Source organism: Mya arenaria, chromosome 8 (genome assembly GCF_026914265.1).
Source record: "Mya arenaria isolate MELC-2E11 chromosome 8, ASM2691426v1".
NCBI classification, from domain to species: domain Eukaryota; kingdom Metazoa; phylum Mollusca; class Bivalvia; order Myida; family Myidae; genus Mya; species Mya arenaria.
The window spans coordinates 10,408,977-10,430,685 of record NC_069129.1 but is presented as its reverse complement, the minus strand read 5'-3'; the positions used below and the strand labels follow the sequence as shown (position 1 = coordinate 10,430,685).

The following is a 21,709-nucleotide window of genomic DNA, read 5'->3' as shown; positions in this document are numbered from 1 at the left end:
AAACTTAACAAAGGTATACAGACTTTATACCGTCATAACTTGTATCATTTGAACTTTGTTGGATCGAGTTTAACCAAATTTGAAGACACATGCGCCTGATATACGGCTAATGCAGTTTTAATGTTAAGCTCTAAATATTTACATTTTTTTTAGTACGAAAGAGGAAAAACTTATGATATGGGATGTATTTGAAAGAGTGATACTGGAGGAATAAGGAAAGGTAAGTTAATCCGAGTGCTTTTTATGTTATTAAATCTATAGTTTTGCACCTAAAATATTTTTTTGACTAAGAAATTTAAAATTACATTTGAAATTGATAGTTGCAATATACCGGCTTAAATAGATAAATACGAAAGCTGAATCAGAGAGTATAATTAAGTGGAAATCAACAACATGAAAGGATGGAAAAAACAATATAGGTCCTCTGTCAGACTTGTAATATCACTAAAGTTATATATGTGACCACAGACCTATAAACCATGGTTCATAGGTCCGTGATGTGACGAAGCCCACAAAGAAGGGTACAAAGTTGCAAAAATGACATTTGCAGTTGTACGAAGTTATTAAAAGAGTACACCATCAGAAACATTTTGGTGAAAATTTGAGGTCAAAATCTTAAATACTTTCGTTGTAACAACGATTTAAAGAAGCACATAGATCGATAAATCTTTTTTTCGATGAAAGTGATTTTTTTATAGATAGTAACACAACGAAACATGTTTTTTTATGTCTTTATATAAAGGTTGTAGTTATATAGGCATTTTTTTTCTCATTTATTTTTCAACATATATCATATTAACATGATGCATCAAGAACATATGTATATATAGATGCTTAAACATTTCTATGTTGTGTAAAAAAGCATTTTTTATCACACACACACGCGCTCCCCACCCCACACACACACACACACACAAACACGCACGCACGTGCGCACACACACACTAAGTGATGTCCCTGTTAATGTTTATAAAATTCAGTTTATTTATTTGAGAAAAAGAAACAATGATTTGATATGCGTTGTTTAGGCTAGATGTGTCTGTTTTGTATCTTAGTTGTTTAGACTATTGAGTTATATAGGCATAGCATACACACAATAACATATTATTAAACTGCTAACAAAATTCTAGTAAAATCGTGATAAAACATTAAAATGGCAAATAAAATGTTACCATGACAACCACCATTCTAGTAAAATCGTGATAAAAGTTTAAAATGGCAAATAAAATGTTACCATGACAACCACCATACAATGCAATTCAATATATAACATATAATTATAAGGGATCAATATTAGATTTTATTTGGTATCAGCTTATTTCGTATACTGTTATATTCCAGTGAGAACTATGGTACCTTACTTAGATTTTAGCCAGATTTTGAAAAGAGCAGGGGCCTGTTTGCTAAGGGAGAAAAGCGATCATAGTATCACTCCGTGAATAATTTCGACATTTTGTTTGATTGAAAGCCGAAATTCAAGGTTTAAACAGCCAAGTGTTTTTTTAGGTTTTCTAAATATTAAAGTCGACAGACCGGGCGCAAGCTTTGCTGATTCATAAATATTCATTTCACGATGCAGAACGGTGGACATGATGGGACTTCCGCGTTTGAAACGATATCATTTCAAATCATATATAAAAAAGAACCATATACATATCACCAGACATCCCTTCCTGTTCGAACAAAGTCACGCTTTTGAAATGAAGAAGCCACATGCTGTAAGGTAATCAGGACATAAACTATTTTATTACTTGTAAGCTTTACGTTGTTTTTGGGTAACATATACATAATTCAGAAATATAATTATACACTCCAGGTATTCAGTTAGATCAGTTAATGCATCTATTCAATTACTAAATTGGAGGAATTCAAATGCATCTAATTTTACACGACGAATATTGCCATCCATTGATAGCTTATCACGATTATTCATTATGTCACCCATTGATTTGATAACGCATTAATTCTCCTGATGTTTATCAAGGATATTCATAGTTGATAGAAGGGATTAAGCTAGGCTTAATTAGAAGGGGGTGCCCGTATGCTCCTTTTAGGTCCACCTTATATATATACCTGACAATATGTGCACCCTTTCGCCATAACATGATTTAGTGTTCAGGTAGGATTCACATCTTATCAATGGAAATTATATGCCCCCCCCCCCAAATAAAATAATAAAAATAAAATAAAATAAACACTACGTAGTACTTAATGCTAATGCTCGAAAACCATTTTTCTCTTCTTTTAAGTATTTTATTGACATAAGTGTAGATACTAAAGCAAGAAAGTTCCTGCAGCATCGTAAAATGAAAATTAATCAACCCAATTAGGATAACGTGCACTTAAGGAAACATACATTAACGATGTTTGCATTAAACCCATTTGTTTGCATGATGTATTTAAAATAAACCTTGAATGCATCGACAATACTTGAATGTATTGCTTCTAACTGCGTAGAAAATGCAGGTAGAACGTTGAAGGAAGAACACCAAGGCCAAGAGAAAACTGGTTTGGTTAGGGTAACATTCTTTTCAAAAACAAGTAGGGTGAAATGTTTTTTATTTATTTTTTTATAAGCCTTAATATAAGAATGTTAAAGTCAACATTGAAAAATGGTGTAAAATCATCTTCTGTAGTACGCATTTAAGATTTTTAACTACATTTTCAAACACAAAGTAATATATATATAAAAGTAAAAACAGATATATATATATTTTACTGTATATATTTTTTAATAACAACTGACTATAAAAAAAACAGAAGGGTCGGCGCCTATTTGGTAGGTAGGGTCGGGTAACCCGAACCAAATGTATACTATGTTAGGCCTAATGGAGAATGAGAATGGCGACATGAATACGAAATGAGTTAAACGAGAATCTTCACAATAGATCTATATAATATTACCGAGGTTTGAATCTATTATCTGATTTTAAAAGACATGGTTAAATTACACAAAAAATCACTATGGTGGCTGTTTTCTGCCATTTCGTCTGATTTGCATTTTCGCTGCATGGCGAAAATGAGCCAAGCGGCGGGGCGAAAATAAGCCGCTTGGCGTATATGACATCTTCGCCCCAATTCGGAGCTCCTCGGCCATTTTATTGAAAACAACCTGGGATGTATACCGGTACATCAGTTGAAGTAGTTCGTAAATTTTTGAATTATATCATTGTTTAAATATAGTGTTTTAGAGTTGTATTTATTGATCTCAGTTTAAATTGATTGCCAGAGAAGTGTTTTATTGCAAACATAATTAAGATTCCCAAGAATTGCTAAATAAAATTACTACATTTTTGAGTAAGTAAACCGTTCAATTACATCCGAGTTTGTTTTCGATAAAAATGTCCGAGGAGTTCCGAATATTTCGCCCCACGGGTTTAGGGCAAATTACACCAATTTGGAAGTGACTTTTCGGTGTTTCATTTTTTTCTTTTTATCAACAGATGGCAGTGAATAAAAGCATGGTTGTACCATCTCAGACCATTGGCTTCTTTCTATATTATTTTAAAAAACAACAACAACAGGCTGAACATGCTTGATCTACTTTTTTGATTGCACTTTCACCGCGTTGTTTGTTCTCCTACACCGGATGAGGTCATTTTATCGAATACTCAGTGGTTACGTTCAACCAATTTTATTTATTTCGAAACGTAACTTCTTTTCAAACGATAAATGTTTAATGTTGAGTACACAAGTTGAACTTTCTACTAATAAATGGTGTTAGGTGTGGTGTCAAACACCAGAAATCAGTGTTTTAAAATACTTCGCGTGCAATTTGGTAAATAGACTATCGAATATATATATTTTATTGCGAAAACACGAAGTGGCAGAAATTATCTACCATACATAACGGTTATAGAACACTTCAACTGTATGGTGCTCACTAGCAGATTCTCAAATATGTGGAAAGCATAACCGAAACACTTATTATTATGTCAAGTTTGCTAAATAGATTTACTATTATATTATTATCATGATTCTAATTGAAATTTACTGAAGCGTTCGAGTGGAAATAATTCAATTTTAGAACTTATATAACGTAATAAATTTAATCATGATTATGCAAATGAGAAGATCTAAACGGGTAGAAAAATATAGGTTAATTTTGATAATTTAGAAAATGAATTGTTTCAGTATTCAATCTCAAATTCAATGGACATAAATAACTAGTAAGCAACTCATTTATCATAATACTTTAGTGGTTCAAACATTAAAAACGCAAAATGTTTTTTAAGTGTTGGAACGCGTAAGTGTGGTGCCAGGAAGAACGGCGGTGGAGTTATTGGCCGGGGGTGGGGCGGTGGGACGTCTTTCTATCGAACGGACTTTTATTTTAGAAAGATGGTAAAGAGTCATATCATATGGTGTTGTCATTTTAAAGGCAGTCTCATTCATCAGAGGTTTGTTAACGATAAATCTAACTGTTGTACGTATAGCACCATCGCTCTGGTGCTTTACATTTACATGCAATGAATGAACAATATCTCATTGTTAACAGTTTAAAGTCACTTAAAGAACAACAACAAGCAACTCACTTTTGAATATATCGCATTGCAAACTATCATAAAGATTTTACTTCATAAAAGTTTCACATATTTTGTTCACATTCTCTATACAATTTGATAAACTTGTATTGTAATGTAATGGGTATACACAACTGTACTATCACTGTTATGTAAATTTAAAAATTACAGTAACTAGGGTAAAATTGGAAACCTTTATGACTTTAAAACCTTTATTGTCATAAATGTATACGCTGACTGAGCATTAAATGACAACCGACCTGATAATTATAAACTAGAACAATTGACGTAAAGGTGCATTCTTAAAGATCGTTTTCATAAAGGAGACATTTATTTCAAGGACGCGTAAACTGAGAGAGTAACCCTTGAACTTAGATCTGTTGGAGTAGAGGTAGACCACATTTTAGTAAAAACAAAATCAAAATAGTTTTAATGTCTAGCCCGTCTATCTCCGTGCGTATGACCGCATGTTTTGAAACCCAAGCAATACATTGTCGTATTGAAAAACGCAATTAGATCACCATTCTATAAAAGCATGTTTGACAAATGTAAAAGCACACTTTTATCTTAAGTCTGATCTGGGTTACCATAACGCGAAGGAACAAGCATAGATTGAAGTATTTCTGGATTTCATTCCGTACTGACCCATATACACGGAATATCTTAGCGCTGAAAAACACACAACAATTTGGTCTTAAGGATGTAGAATAAAGCATCTCTCAGAACCCTTTTATCTCCAGAAAAGATGTGTTTATCTTTTGACAAACTTTTAGCAGCCTAATGCTGGAATATGAATAAAAATGGATAAAAACTTGCTTCTCCGCAAACGACATAAAACCACAACTTTAATAATACACAATGTATTTTAAATGCGAGCCTATTGTGGCGTTTTATTTTACTCACATCACATAATACAAATGAATGATATATAGTTTTACATAGATACATGTAAAAGAACAATACTATAAATTAACCAAACTGCATGGCTAGAAACACTCCAGCTAAGGCTATATAGCAGGGGTGGGGTGGGGGACACATGATATTTTTGATTAAGTTATTATATAAATTTTATAAATATTTACAAATAAGTGTAAGAAAACCTTTTCTTGATACATTTGTACTCTCAAAGTTACTTGACTCTGGATAAGTTCACCTTTTATACGGTTAGACATCAAAACAAAACGCTTTTTTCAATGACGAAACATCACCACGAGTTCAAATTAGAAATCTTCAGTACTGTTAATATCAATGAATATAAAATATGATAATAAAAAAAATGAAAAAAGCTCTATTTTGCCGATATCCGTCGTAACGCTTTTGTAAATCGAACCCTTTTGAGGCTTGGATTTGTAAATTTCTGTACAAGTTGCAGTTTTATATTCATTCATAAACATAACTTAAATAACCAAAATCAAATAAAGTTTAATAAAATCTTTGCGCATAAAACATCCATCCTCATTCATCAGAGGTTTGATAATGATACGCATAGCATCATCACTCAGGTGAACGAGAATGAAATCATCAAAATATAATTTAGCTTAATAAAATCTTAAAAAAACATAAACATTGAGTGAGCCTATTTAAAATCCGCCAATGTAAGCTGTAAATCATTATTTAAGTCATTAAAGTGCGTATAATGTGATATTAAAAACAATTTTAAATATAGTATTTGGTTTTAAATCCTTGAGTTGCTTTTAGTGTATCATGTTAGAGTTAATATCTTGAACAAATCTTCCTTTAAAGGGAAATGCTCATGTTTTTGGATGAATTTTTTTTCACGGTAATGCTTCTGGAAATACTTATATTCATGATAATTATTTTACTCTTTGATACCAATTTGCAGAAAAATTACAGGTGATGTATAAACAAAATCTGGTTTTCGTCGGGAACGAACTCATGCCAGTACATTTAAGAAAAAAAGAACATTGACAATAAAACCGCTCGCCCACAGACCCTTACATAAGCTGATTGATTATTTAACCTTTAAAAGCGTTACTAAAATCGTTGACATCAACGACAATAATTGAGCATATATAAACATTTGTGGGCGGGTTCCAGCTGTCAGTACATGTATCTTAGTTTTAGCACTCCTAATGGTTTGTCACACTTTATTTCGTCATAAAAGAATTGCATTTTACAAAACCTGAGCGAGTCCCTTTAAGGCTTAAGCTTGTGGACCATATATTTTGGCGGAGCGAAATCTTCTTTCACAGACTAACATTTAATTTGTTTACTTTTGGATGAATCTATGCACAATTAAATTTGCGTTTAGGATATGTTGTCATGTTAAGAAATGTCTGTAACTAAACGAGCATTGAAAACTGCCGAATACCTCTGCATTGACCACAATATATGGAGCAATTATTGAGTACACTTATGTTTTTGCACTCGTCAGAGGCATTTCCATTTAACTGTTAGTACTTTATTTTAAACGTATCCCCGTTATTCCACACAATTCAATTATCAATCGTGAAACATTGTCATCATCATCATTCGTCGTTATTTGCAGTCAGAACAAAATCATTTGTGAACATGAGCTTACGGATATGACCTAGGTTTTGAACACGACACAACATGTTCTCTACTAGCGGATCGAGGGGTAGTGCACCCGGCACGCCCCGCACCCCCACCAAATTGTCCGAGCGGACTGTAAATGTCAATATAGCATGAACTGATAAAATATTCACGGATGCACCATGTTATATTCAACCTGTTTGGCCATAAAAACAATTTTCACAAATATATTTAATTTTTATATTTCCGAAAATTATGAACATGTGAATTTTGATTTTGGGGTTCAACACACCTAATTTTTCTATCACCAATATTTTTCCTGTACGGGTCCGTTTTGCTTTCTGAACTGTTAATTTTTTTTCTGGAAAAATACACAAATAATAGAAATTTAATGCCAACAACAACAACGGTGTCAATAAATGTTTTTGCTGCCAAAGTCTAGAACCTTACGCACCAACTGCAGGAGATCCGTATATGTCTCTGTTGTTTGGATCCTCCTGACTGTCTCAAACCCCATACATGTTTCCGTAATGTAGAGCCACGAATTCCCTAAACATGTCTATTCTCCACAAACCTGTCTAAGACCTGTATACCTTTTCGTAATTAAGAGCCACCAAATGGCTTTAATGCGTGTTGTTAGTTAGTGTAACCAACTGCCGAAGACCCGTATACGCTTCCGTAACTGCCGGGGACCCGTATACGCTTCCGTAACTGCCGGGGACCCGTATACGCATCTGTAACTGCCGGGTACCTGTATACGCTTCCGTAATTGCCGGGGACCCGTATACGCTTCCGTAACTGCCGGGGACCCGGTTACGCTTCCGTAACTGCCGGGGACCCGTATATACTTTCCTTATTGAGAGCCACCAACTGGCGAGGACCCGTTTAAGTTTCCGTAATTTAGAGCCACCAAGTGTTGCATCTTTTTGTAGTAGTTCTGTTGTTTATTTGACAAGATGTTTCAAGCTTGGACTAAAATCAGTCCCTGTTATAAGTTACATAATGGAATAAAGTCACTATTGTATATTTAAATAGGGTTATTTGAGTGGGCCTACTTTTAATAAAACATCACTTTGACAGAGCAAACATTGAGTATCGTTACAGCTGAATTTTCTTACAATCACTTTGATGCATTATCTGGGCATATAAGGGTAAATTGAAACATCGACCCGTTCAATAAATGTTTACAATGTAAATCGAATGATCTTTAATTTTGTTTTATTAAATATATAATTTAGAAAAATGGCATATTAATGGGATTTAATTACTATATAACTTTATGACTTCGGTCTACATTACCTGTGGATTATTCTATAGTAACCTTTTACAAGAAAATGGATACGTTTTCTTAAACGAATAAGGCCAAAGATCAAACATGAAGTGTTTCGCCACCCAATACCAACTCGAAAAAATCAGCAAGACCCAAATAGTGTTATGCCTTAAGGTATTAGATTCTTTTTATCATTATGTTGAACAACCCAGCTTGGAAAATAACTAATAAAACTTTATCTTTATTTTGGGTAACAGAACAGGACAGCACATAAATTTATCTCAGTTCAAACATTCAACATAATTTCTGCCGACCCTGTAGGCTCGAACTCGCTTGGCTCGAATTCCTCGTTGGCTCGAACTGGATGTAAAGGACCGATTTCTTTATACTGAAGGTACAAAATCAACGGGGTTCGGCTGTTTATACATTGAAATAGATAAAAATGATCCTTGATCATTGACAAGAAATCATACATGTTCATATATACATACATGACGATCGGCGATTCAATACATGAAACATTCAAAAAGGTTAACATAACTATTTATCAACCGGCCGACCCACACTGAATTTACCTTCGTCGTGGGAGGGGAAACAAAACATATTTTAAGTCTGGTCTTATTGTTGAAATAAAAATGTAAATGGAATGCTAATACATGTTTAGTATCAACTGTGCACAGCGCATGCTAATATTTAGAATAAATTTTGAAGTTTCAAGTTTCAGCCTTTATTGATAATAAATGACACAATACCGCCATTATTTTCTAAATTTGCACCACAAGCGAACTGTTGTTTGAAAAAGCACTTTTGTTAGCGCACTCGCTTCTTACAAAGGTGACCCGGCTTCAATACCCGGCATGGGCGCATGTGAGCTTGGTTGGTGAGCCGGGATCTCCAGTTTCACCACGACACAACACCAGGGGCGGATATAGGGTTCGACATTACAAGGGGCGTAACTTAGGGCTGTAACCTTTTGACTTGCGCCCCTCCCTAAATCAGAAATTGATTTGGTTGTTGTCAGGGGGGTTCGAGGTATCCACCAAGAAAAGTATAACAATTTCTAGTCCGAAATGGTGCATTTTGAACGAATTTTATTTCTGTTTTTCTCCTTTATTGAAATAAAAAGGAACCTTTAACGATTTTGGAGGGGGCGGGGTGAGGGGCTCCACCCCCTGGATCCGCCAGTGAACGCCACACTCTAACGCAACATCGTGCCAACGAGAGTGGCTAAGCATACGTTAATGTATATTTCTTCACAATCGTTATCAAATAATTATTATTTAACTTGTCAAACTTTTTTTTTGCAAAAGTGAACAGTCGTTGCAGAAACTATCGAGGGCGGCTGGTGTTGTGAAGAAGCTTGTTCTGACGTACTCTTATTATTTGCAAAAATTAATTAAGATTTTTTGATTTTAAGTCCAATGTTGTGTTCTGACTGAAATTTATCAAAGGTGTGTTGAATTACACCGTAATAAGGTATTTACATCCTAATGAACACGCTTTAACACATAAATAGTGTATTCAATACAACACAAAGCCTTCTTACATACTGCACCGGATCCTTAAAGGTTTCAAAATGAACACTTGCGTCAAGAAGTTAATCAATGTTTACTTTACTTATAAATAGTTTGTCGTTGACAAGCAGACATCGTAGAAAACGAGCGTTTGTGTACACATACGTCTGTCGGAGTCTTAGTCTAAGTAAACACAGCTTTGTCTATATATATATCATGCGTGTAGTCACTTATAGAAACGTATTGTCCCAGCTGCCATTTTTCTTCTTTAAAGCGACTCTTTCAGAGATTTCATGTTGGTGACATTTATTTTAAACTTGCTTATTGAGTTATTTTGCTTTTACTAACACTACGCAGAAATTTGGAAACCCAAGCCTTAAGTCATTCAATAGTGTTAATGCAGTGCTCCAGCCATTATTTGAAAATAGCAGGGTGCTAGGTCAAAAAGGGCACTTTTGATGCGCATTGAATGAGACTTTATGGGGTACTTGCAAGCGCCAATGGTGAAGTTTTATTGTGTATGTGTTGTATATGTGTTGTAACTACTTCCAATACAAATAGTTTGATATGAATACCTTAGCTGTAATCTTTACTATAGAGTCAAAATTATGTATGTCTTTTTATTCTTATATTTGAAAATGACCCTGTCCATCAAAGGGGTACAGCAGGGTGTAGTAAAAGGGTAACGGGATGCTGGAAGAGGGCAGCGGGTGCCCAACCCTGCTATATAGGCGAATACTAATAATGCATTTTCTGTCATAATTTGAATACTTGTTAACATTTTAGCTCTTATGAAAGCCTTTGACAATGTCTTATCATAGTACAAGCATTTTTTTGCACATTTCACATACAATGTTTTATCGTTATCTCTGACCCTAAAACAATATTGAGACGAACTCGTAGCCAGCTTACAGTAAAAGTGTTCTTACTCGGTGCCACATTCTCCGATTTTCGAAATATTTCCGTTTAATAAAATTATCATATGAAATATAAATCGTACTCATTATTGTGTAGAATTAAACACAGGCCTGCACAGCTGCACCACGGACGTGTCTACAGCTCATTTTCTTTGCACAACCGTTAAGTGGTGGAGCTGGCGATTCCTGACCGTGTATAGCATGCAGATAAGCCCCTTTAATGTTAATATATGCAGTGGTTAAATTGTTCTCTACTCTTTTATATATATATAAATAAGTTAGAGCGTTTTTCTGTAAATGCTGTAAAAACTGGAGCTACATGAAGATATTTAAGTATTTTTACTTTTTAGTACAGATATAAATCACGATTATTAAAAAGTGTACAATGGTGCGAACGGACTTTGAACATACAGATATATTTGTTACGATATATAAATACGCAGGCAACATTCTTTACGTTTTATTAAAAAAAAACATGTTCTAAGACAGCACAGTACATCTCTGTTTCTGCGAGTTTAAAACATACAATTTCATTTGATGTATTATATTTAAAATGTTGCATATAGTCCAAAATATGACTTAAAACAGAAAGGAAGAATAATACGTGTAGGTATTATGTTACGTCTATAACAATGAGGCAGATGTGCGCACTGGATAACAATGAAAATAATCTATTAAGAAGGAAGTCAAGTCCATATATGAGTCAGAGCTATCATTTATGCAGAACATTACCAGCTTTTCAAAATAGACTTCCACTTTAAATTATAGGATTGGTGCGACATATCTTACCTCTAAACGTGCGGATTATATTTGTCATTTGCTTGCATTGTCTACATTGTCATAAGTTTGAATAGATTTGTTTAGAAGTTTTCGGCAGTGGGCGCTCGGCGGTGTATTTTAACAAACTACATGAATATTAAAAAAAAAATCCGTTTTCAGGTAACTGCCAAGGTTTACTTCGTACAAAACAGATGCGCCGGTTTAGATATTTTGGATTAAAGCAACCGTAATTGTTGAAGTCATTTCCCAACGTTGTGACGTCGCCCCGCACGTGCAATGGGGGTGGAACAATCCCACGAGACGTACCCTTCCTACACTAAAGATCTCACGGACGGTTGCAGGTAGGGTTCACAACTTTCCTCCATTGTTTCTGATATTTTTTGTTTAATACTTCATTGCCTTTTAGATGATGATGATCTTATATGGCATGTATATTTAATTATTGATAAATATAATTTATCTTGGAGAAATGGTCAGGTTAGGCGCTCGAAAAGTGTTTTAAAGGCTTAGTAACTGCTTGTATTTTTTAATCAAAAATATAAAAAAATCTGAAAAATCAGAAATATATCAAGGTGATAAGATATGAAATCAATTTTATAAAAAAATAATGATAAAAGAACAGAACTAGAACAACTAATTTCGCCAGCACACTCAGGGTCAGCTGTTGGGGACCATACCGATTCCACCAAAGAAGTCTTTGTTGGGTTTTGTTGTTAACATTTGAATGTTTATGGTTTTTGTTTTTGCTGTTATGAATGGACTTTAAAATTTCGAGTGACGTCGGCATCACTTGAACATTCTGAGACCGAGATTATTGATTAAACGTTTAACAAAATGTACAATAAACCTGTAATACATATATAACGACAAAAGAACAAATTCAAGCTTTTGCAAAGTCTAACCATGACCTCTTTCCAAGTATTATATATTTAAGTTAAAAAGAATGTACATACTCTTTTTACAAAAATGTCAACGTATTATATTTACATTATACTTTCATTGTTTTCACCAGGTATTGGGCAGATTTCGACAATCAGTATTTCGCCAAGGGGACGTACCGGTACGCCTTCCGCGGCACTGTACATGGCGAGGGCCCGCGGGACGGAAGCCTCTGCGTCACCAAAGTCTTCAAGCGGAAGTACGCCAAATACTTTGACCGATGGAGGCCGGACTTTAACGCCAGTATGAAATCGCAGCATTACGCGGAAATATTTACCAAAAACGTATTACCGGCGTTACGTCATATCGTTACAACGACGGACATAGAGTTTATAGTGCCGTTGATAGCTAAGATGGATTCAGTCTCTCATTTTAAAGTGTTAGGGCTATTTGCTGTCAATGAAGACACTACATACGTTTCACCGTGCGAATACGTCGCCATTGAACCGTATCTGCACGGGCAATTTGAAAAATTCAACTCAAATGGAGGTTTCGAAGATAACACCGCTGCTGTATTAAACACATTTTCTCACTGGACTTGGCACGTAAGCGGCCACAAGTTCCTAGTTTGTGACCTTCAGGGCGTCCATCAGGGCCGGAGTTACGTTTTGACCGACCCCTGTATTCACTCTGTGGACGGGCGCTTCGGAATGACGGACCTAGGTGTCGTCGGCATGGAAAAAGTTCTATCAAACCACACGTGTAATGTGCTCTGTCATAAACTTGGTCTAGAGAACCCTATGGCGGGGCTGGGCCCCGGCTCCCGCAGCTCCGCCCGGGCGACACAGTACGTCTTCCAGCTCTCAGACACGGACATCTACCGCGCAAATGAAGCGAGGACGCGCTATTTTACGCTGGTCAAATCCATCGTCGACTAGAAGCGGTCACCGGTCGATGACGTAATAGAATAGAGGCGCTCATTGGTCGATTCTATTATATATCATTTTCTAGAGGCGGTCACTGGCTGATTCCATAATATACTGGAGGCATTCACTGGTCGATTCTATTATTATAACATTTTCTAGAGGCGGTCGCTGGATGATTCCATTATATATACTGGAGATGGTCACTGGTCGATTACCATACATCATAGACCAGAGGCGGTCGATTCCGTTATAGACTATAGGCGGTGGTCGATTCCGTTATCGTCTAAAAAGGTCACTGGTCAATGCCGGTTTAGAAAAGGCGTTATTCACCAGTATTTTAGTCATGAAACAAACTTCCGTATTGTTTGCGAACTCGCTACCCGGTGATTCTTGGTACTTAAACAGATTATGAAGCAGTTTTCTGAGGTTTGCAAGGAAGAGTATTTATTGTTTAAAGTTTGCCTCTTCAGGAAGGAACTTAAGTTTGGCAAATTCGTGTTACGATGGAGCAGACGACATGAGCATTGTATGACGAATTTGGAAATGTTATGTTCATTATGCACCAAATGCAGAAAACCTTTATTGTTGTATGGAACTATATGGTATGGTTATTTGTTCTACGGAACTATATGGTATAGGTTATTTGCTCTATGGAACTATATGGTATAGGTTATTTGCTCTATGGAACTATATAGAATGGTTATTTGCTCTACGGAACTATATAGTATGGTTATTTGCTCTACGGAACTATATGGTATAGGTTATTTGCTCTATGGAACTATATGGTATAGGTTATTTGCTCTATGGAACTATATGGTATAGGTTATTTGCTCTATGGAACTATATGGTATAGGTTATTTGCTCTATGGAACTATATAGTATGGTTATTTGCTCTACGGAACTATATGGTATGGTTATTTGTTCTACGGAACTATATGGTATGGTTATTTGCTCTACGGAACTATATAGTATGGTTATTTGCTCTACGGAACTATATGGTATGGTTATTTGTTCTACGGAACTATATGGTATGGTTATTTGTTCTACGGAACTATATGGTATGGTTATTTGTTCTATGGAACTATATGATATGGTTATTTGTTCTATGGAACTATATGGTATGGTTATTTGTTCTATGGAACTATATGATATGGTTATTTGTTCTATGGAACTATATGATATGGTTATTTGTTCTATGGAACTATATGGTATGGTTATTTGTTCTATGGAACTATATGGTATGGTTATTTGTTCTATGGAACTATATGGTATGGTTATTTGTTCTACGGAACTATATGGTATGGTTATTTGTTCTATGGAACTATATGGTATGGTTATTTGTTCTATGGAACTATATAGTATGGTTATTTGCTCTACGGAACTATATGGTATGGTTATTTGCTCTACGGAACTATATGGTATGGTTATTTGCTCTATGGAACTATATGGTATGGTTATTTGTTCTATGGAACTATATGGTATGGTTGTGTTTCTCCAGTGGAGTTCATTACTCATTGCTAACGGACGTTAGACTTAACACACATAGTGCTTTTAACAATGTATTAGCAATAGTTTTAACCAGTATTTTATTTGTTTTGGATAAATTGTGCAATGAATAAAGATGTAAAACTAGTACTTTTCAGGGGCTTTTTGAATTGTACACATGTATCAGTGTGTCCTCAACTCTCTTTATTTCGGTCCAAACATAAAGCATTGGGTGAGAGCAGACAGTTTTCTTCACCCGTAGAAAACGTTTGAATCACACATTACTGGTCAACATTCAGCGCATTTACATTTAAACTGTAGTCTTTATAACATTTGTAAAGCACCCCCTTTACCTTATATATTATGACTGATTTTGAGAAACAAGCTTTCGCCATATCGGGAGAACCAAAATTTAATTGTACGCCTGTATTAAAGTAAGGTATATAATTTTATCTTATATGTAGAATGTGAAATGGGAGGCAACTCTTATACGTTCACAAAACCTTCACACTAATGTTGATACCGATAAACGCTCTTGCGCGTATCTACCAATCAATGGCCAGCCTATTTATTTTCGTATATTATTCGTCTGAGGCAAGACCTTCGCCAAAAACTTCGCCGTCAATCACTTTATGTCGGAAAACAATAACGCTTAACCTAGGAAATCATGTAAATATTTACTCATGTCGATGTATTTACGATTACATGTATAATGTTCTAACTTTAATCAGTCTTGCGCACACCTTATACAGCTAAAACGCGTATTCCAGAATGCAAAAAAAGTAGCACCACTTTACTCAAACCCCATTGCCTTGCTAGAGTAAAGAATTGCAACAATACAATCAAAGGGAAATTGTGTATCGTACGGATACAAACTGGTACGCTTTAACTATTTGCAAATATGAACGCATGCTTTAAATAAGTGATGCACCATGGTTCGGTTTGTTGAATCGGTGGACTGTGACATTGATCATTAATGGACTGACCCCATCCACAAGTAGGGGTCAAGTCAAGGGTAACCTACCATTGAAGTCATAGATCAAGCTGATATTTGGTATTTTTGCGACTGTTGTACATGACCTTGGACTTTGACCCACTGATCTAAACCCTACGGTTCATCTCGTGACCAAGGGCTGCCTTCCATTGAAGTTTCACGGCCTTAGGCCAAACATTTCCGAATGACTGTGCGGACAACGTTTTTATAAGAATGTTGGTCATGACTTACTGACCTCAGAATTAATTAATAGTGGGCATATGCTAGTGCAACCTTTCACTGAACCTAGATCAAACCGTCCTTGAGTTAATGTGTGTAGAAAGTTTTTAGCTTTGACCTTCTGACCTCCAAATCAATAAGGGTAATCTACTAATGTAGGGCAACCTACCACTCGCGCTTCATGGTCATAGGTCAAACCGGTCTTGACTTAATATGCGGATATTATATTCATAAGGTGGTTGACCATAACTTTGACCACTGACTTTCAACAGCGGACATCTTTTCCAATAGTACGCCGTGGTTCTCAGTCAAAACCGTTCTTCCGGCCGACCGACCGACCTACCGTCAATGCAAAACACCAAAAAAAACCACACTAAAACAAATACAGAAAATACCATACATGAATCCTCGCTTTTACGATGCATCAATCAATCAATTAAAAAAAACATTAATCAATCGTTATCTTTATTTATCAGTGATCAAGTCAGTTGAAGTAAAACATTTATTGGCAAATACATTAAATGCATTGCAATAACACTTAACAAACAAGCATGCTGGTGAAATTTACAATAAATCAGCATTTATTTAACATAATTATACTAGCATAATATTATGGAAACAAGTATACAAATTATAAGGGTTTATAAGATCATCTTTAAAATTAAGCATATCCGTATTTAAGTATTTTATCAGTATGAAAGAGTATTGTCCTCGCCGTTTTAAAGCTTGATATAAATAATTTTCAATTTTGTTAATGATATTTACATTTGTTGTTGACAATAATTTTACAAATTTGAACAAACATGGCCAACATGCATTTTACTTAATAGACAAGTGAGATGGTCTTAGCTCACGATAAAATAGACATACAAGTATGAAGTGGTATTGATTATCAACACAGTTTATATTGCATTTAGTTCATAATTATTCTGTTTTCCCTTAACATATGTAAATATGCATTATATATAATAGTACCATACTAAAATAATATCACAATTACTATTACATGAACATGTATTCATTTAGTATAAACACGTATAAAACTTGTCATATTAATCAACCGGCAACAACAAATTCAAAGGTTTTTGAGTTTCTTCTAAAAAAAGTTAAAATAAGTTCAAGGAAATCGAGAAAAAATTACGGTGACGTCCATACAGAATAACGACTGAGATTTTTAGTCATACGCTGACCCGAACTATGAATTCCCTGCCAGGGCAAGGACAGTCTGGACAGAAGTAGTTCCACAATGAATTTGTTCTTTCAAAGAATGTCTCGATATATCTGATAATGTAAACTTCAGCAACCTTGTCGTTCATTGAATGGACAATATTATTGAAAAGATCCCTTAGACAATTTCAAGAAGTTGGTTTGTAAGCGGTATCGGAGAGCTGAGATCATTCGTAACGCGACGGACAGTGGTCGATCACGACAATCCACGACAACTCACGACGATTCACGTCAACTCACGGAAACTCACGACGATTCATGGCAACTCGCGACAGCTCACGGAACCTCACGACGATTCACTGCAACTCGCGACAATTCACGAAAATATCCGTCAACTCACGACTATTCACGAACATCCACGACAGATCACGGAAGCTCACGACGATTTACGGCAACTCGCGACAAGTCACATGATACCAAACTTGATAGAATAATTTATGAAAAACAAAGGTATAAATCAGAGTATAAAACGTTTTCAATACAATATGAATGAGGATGACCATGAAAAATGTGGCAAAATATATGAAGAGCTATATAAAAACGAAACGGGCTATAATAAAAACACAACGGGCTATTTTGTTAACAACATATAAGTGTAATACCATTTTTGACGATTTAGGATTAGTAAATCATTTGTAGAAACTAAATTGTGTCACACAATCGCCATTTATCAGTGAACAATTGGATCCCGAAAAGAAAAATAAGGAGTTCGTCCATCGTTTGCGCGAACAATATCTCCATCTTCCAGCTGGAAGTTGTAGGTCGTGTGCCTGATTTTGTGGCCTGGCACGTGCACGGCGATATCCGCAAGGGGGTTTGAGAGGGCGAGACGGTCGCAGAGGTTGTTACACTTGTGGCTGGCGAGCACCTGCTCCATGCCGACAACCCCCAGGTCCGTCATCCCGTACCGGCTGTCCTTGGAGTGAATGCATGGGTCCGTCAGCTGGTACTGGCTGCCATTTCTGTACAGGAGAATGGAGCATGGCGATATAGAGTTTACTGACGAGCAAGGGAGGCAAACTCCTTAAAGTGACACTTTTAGTTAAAATCAATACACGCACATGAATAACAAACACACATTTATAGTAATAAACCTTTAACTAATTACTAAATAATGCATTTATGGAAAATATTAACTACTGTTAACAAAATTGTAACCGTATATTTAATAGCTGAAAACGCACAAATATTAAATGACTGGCGAGTGCTAAAAGATTTAAAATGATAAATTATCGTCTCATAAGGCGGAAATACTGTGTGTTTTTTTGCACCTTTTTTCAAAATACACACGGCATCCTTCATAAAAACCATTGTTTTCTTTATGTATTCATCCTTTTCGGTAAGTTAAAACAATTGTATTTCATCTTATTTTGGTGTAAGAGGGCATCTTAAATATTTCTATTTGTGTTATTTAAGTACTTCCTAACATAAATCAAAAGGCGATATTAGTGCATAGGTATCTGGGAATCTAAAACAACAGTCGCTAGTTATCGCAAGAAATTAAAAGCGTTTTCTTAACAAAGAACCCCTAATCTAAAGATTATAAAATAATCAATTTACATTACGCCCTGAATATCACAGACGAAATATTTGTGTAATGATTACTTGGTTACTATACAGCAAATTAAACCAGCCTTTTCTGTGAACAAAGAACCCTTAAACATTTCGACTATAACATCATCAGCCCTACCTTACGCCTTGAAGATCACAGACGAGATATTGGTGTCCGCTAACGTGCCACGTCCAGTGAGAGAACGTATTTAACACGGCCGCCGTGTTGTCCTCGTAGCCTCCGTTAGAGTTGAACTTCTCAAACTTCCCCTCCAGGTAAGGCTCGATCCCCACGTACTCTTTAGGGAGAAGATAGCTGCGGTCTTCCTTCACAGGGAACAGACCAAGAACCTGGAAAAAACATTTTTTTCACATTTGTCAACTGGCACTTTCATCAAACTATTCAGTAGTTTGATAACCTTAAGAAATACAGCACACAGTCGTACCCCGTTGGCTCGAACTTCCATGAGACCGGCGAAATTACTTCGAAGCTCGGAAACTTCGTGTCAAGCTAAAAGGCTAACCTTAAGTAATAACAATCGGTTCTTTACATTGGCTCGAGCAAAAAGGGAATTTGAGATAAGCGAGTTTGAGCCAATGGGGTTCGACTTTAGGAAACATGCGACTATGCTCGACCACAACTTCAACAAGCTGGTTTCAGTTGGTAGATTGAATTCCCCTTAATGATATCCAACTAAGACCAAAGACCAGACATAAGTTAGCTTCCTTTTATGTAAAAGACAGTATCACCCAAAACACTTTCTGTTGTTATATGAGATACTTTTGTTAAGTAATGGTTTGAAGAGTTGATTAATATTTTAAATAGTTGTAATAATGCAACAAATTTCGCCTGACCTTTATTAATTATGCTGGTAAATGTATACAACAAATAACCCATTAACCAGCTTAGTGGGCGAGATAATATTGTGTCGACTGACTGCTGATTTACCACAACAAATGTTACATCAGCCAAAATATAATTTCGACCACTTCATTTTCTTCAGTCAGGAAACTTTTTCTTCCAGTAACGCTACCTTAAAATGTGAGAGTGAATCCATCTTGGCAAGCAGGGGGATGACAAACTCAATCTTCGTCGTGGAGATGAGGCCCTTCAAGGAGGGCAGCACATTCTGTGTGAATATCTCCGCAAACCGGGCCGCCTACAAATATCAAACCATTAACAATATTATACATTGAAGTGATAAACTTGACGATGATGAAAATACTGTTGGATGAACATGGCTATAATTATTCGGCATGTAAGTGCTAATGGATTCACGTTATACATGTACACCTTATCGTCAAAGGTGATATTTACACTGGTGTGTAAGCAAATACAAAGGCATAGTCATTCGTGAGAACTAAATTCGTATCGCAGTAAAACAGTAAGAGTAATTGACAGTCCGACCTTAACACTGGCATGAAAGTCCGGGACCCAGTCTGCAAAGTAGGTATTATACTCTGTATCCTTCATGAACACTTTGGTGACGCAGTGGCTCCCGTCCCGCGGGCCAGACCCGTGAACATTCCCTCGGAACGCGAGGCGGAACGTCCCTGCGGAGAACGGTTCACTGTCAAAGTCCGCCCAGTACCTGCAAACGGCGAACATGAATCATGCAATGATAATACAGCCATGTTGATGATCAAACTTCGTTTATGAGCAACACAGTAAGTGTATACAGTCGAACCCCGTTGGCTCGAATTCGCTTGGCTCGAAATACTCATTCGCTCTAACTAGATGTAAAGGACCAATTTCTTAATACTGAAGGTACACAAATCTCGCTTGGCTCGAATTTTTCTAAGCTCGAGGTATTTTCGCTGGTCCCTGGGAGTTCGAGCCAGCAGGGTTCGGCTGTACATGTGTTTGAATACGTATTTACTCAGAAAAAGATTATAACAATAACTACAGTCGAGCCCCGTTGGCTCGAACTCTCTTGGCTCGAATTCCTCGTTGACTCGAACTAGATGTACACAACCGATTTCAGTATACTGATGGTAATCGCCCCCGCTTGGCTCGAATTTTCCGAGGCTCCAGGAATTTTGCCGGTCTCTGTGAATTCGAGCCAACGGGTTTCGACTGTATCACCTTTCGAGTGATAGCAAATATTTTATTGTAAAAACTTTATTTAGATCTGTAGTTAGTTTTAAAAAGTAAACAAACCATAAACATACCGACAGCCATCTTTAAAATCCTTTGTATCCGACACGTAGGTCTCGTGCGAAAACTCAGAACCCATCCAGTATTAAGTTCACTATCAAGATAAGTGTCTAAAGTGTAGATATTTATTTCTTATTTAATCACGATATAAATAAATTGTTTATTTTTTTCTACTCATATTTTACACTTTCGATTTGTTAGGTGTAATTATAAACAAGCGTTTAATTCCATATATACGTCTATAACTCAAGTACAGTACAGTATATAACACTTAGTTTGACTTCGTTTTCTATTTCAGTGCTATTTGCGTTCCACATGTTATTGTGTTTATATTTATTGGTCATGATTTCTGTATTAAATTTTCAAAGACATTCAATTCGCTTTCAAAGGTCTGATAAAGGAACGTTAGACTATCTGTTCAATTGAGTAATTTTGAAAGCAGTCGATCAAAACTGTATCACGATTTTATAATAATATGTATTGATCGAACCACATTCTATATTTCCATCAGCTGACGTTCAGATGCAAAACTACTTCAATTATCAAAGCGCGAGGCGCTGAAAGACTATCTGCGGGCAAATATGTGAGAGTTGCAAATTTTATTTGAACTATGGGAATGGGTGAAGGGCACATATATAAAAGTGAAAATGTGCCGACAGCGCTTGTGCCCACACTGGGCGAAGAAACAAACATATCTATATCTTTATGGCGTCTTGTGTCATTTTTGTAAATGACACTTCAATCGTCGTAAC

The 21,709-nt window shown here is 36.0% G+C and overlaps 3 protein-coding genes across 5 annotated transcripts; 2 read left to right on the top strand and 1 right to left on the bottom strand.

Moving 5' to 3' along the window:
- On the top strand, positions 1–14,956 carry LOC128242088 (myosin heavy chain kinase D-like). 3 transcript variants are annotated; one of them, XR_008262538.1, is made up of 4 exons: positions 1–220; positions 11,678–11,859; positions 12,531–14,022; positions 14,115–14,956. XR_008262538.1 is itself a non-coding variant. In XM_052959129.1 (3 exons), the coding sequence occupies exons 2-3, from the start codon at positions 11,795–11,797 to the stop codon at positions 13,333–13,335; spliced, it is 870 nt and encodes a 289-aa protein (XP_052815089.1). In that variant the 5' UTR covers positions 1–220; positions 11,678–11,794; the 3' UTR covers positions 13,336–14,956. The 3 variants fall into 3 exon arrangements, 2 of the variants coding, with proteins under 2 accessions (XP_052815089.1, XP_052815090.1); XM_052959129.1 differs by having other exon boundaries at positions 12,531–14,956; XM_052959130.1 differs by lacking the exon at positions 1–220 and adding an exon at positions 11,459–11,535 and having other exon boundaries at positions 12,531–14,956.
- On the top strand, positions 13,913–14,956 carry LOC128242087 (uncharacterized). Its single transcript, XM_052959128.1, has 2 exons — positions 13,913–14,052; positions 14,177–14,956. Exons 1-2 carry the CDS (start codon positions 13,913–13,915, stop codon positions 14,940–14,942), a joined length of 906 nt encoding a protein of 301 aa, XP_052815088.1. The 3' UTR covers positions 14,943–14,956.
- Positions 14,957–16,500: 1,544 nt separating this feature from the next.
- Positions 16,501–21,335, bottom strand: LOC128243680 (alpha-protein kinase vwkA-like). The gene is made up of 5 exons (XM_052961579.1): positions 20,972–21,335; positions 20,208–20,391; positions 19,834–19,959; positions 18,939–19,150; positions 16,501–18,210 (listed from the first exon to the last, which is right to left on the bottom strand). Exons 1-5 carry the CDS (start codon positions 21,034–21,036, stop codon positions 17,919–17,921), a joined length of 879 nt encoding a protein of 292 aa, XP_052817539.1. The 5' UTR covers positions 21,037–21,335; the 3' UTR covers positions 16,501–17,918.
- Between the last annotated feature and the right edge of the window lie 374 nt (positions 21,336–21,709).

Coding starts and splice junctions, on each gene's coding strand:
- LOC128243680 (XM_052961579.1), bottom strand. CDS start 21,036: ATGGGTTCTGAGTTTTCGCACGAGACCTACGTGTCGGATACAAAGGAT. Junction 19,960..20,207: donor ACTTTCATGCCAGTGTTAAG/GTCGGACTGTCA, acceptor TGATATTTGTAG/GCGGCCCGGTTTGCGGAGAT. Junction 19,151..19,833: donor ATTCACTCTCACATTTTAAG/GTAGCGTTACTG, acceptor TGTTTTTTCCAG/GTTCTTGGTCTGTTCCCTGT.
- LOC128242088 (XM_052959129.1), top strand. CDS start 11,795: ATGGGGGTGGAACAATCCCACGAGACGTACCCTTCCTACACTAAAGAT. Junction 11,860..12,530: donor GATCTCACGGACGGTTGCAG/GTAGGGTTCACA, acceptor TGTTTTCACCAG/GTATTGGGCAGATTTCGACA.
- LOC128242087 (XM_052959128.1), top strand. CDS start 13,913: ATGGAACTATATGGTATGGTTATTTGTTCTACGGAACTATATGGTATA. Junction 14,053..14,176: donor CTACGGAACTATATAGTATG/GTTATTTGCTCT, acceptor TATATGGTATAG/GTTATTTGCTCTATGGAACT.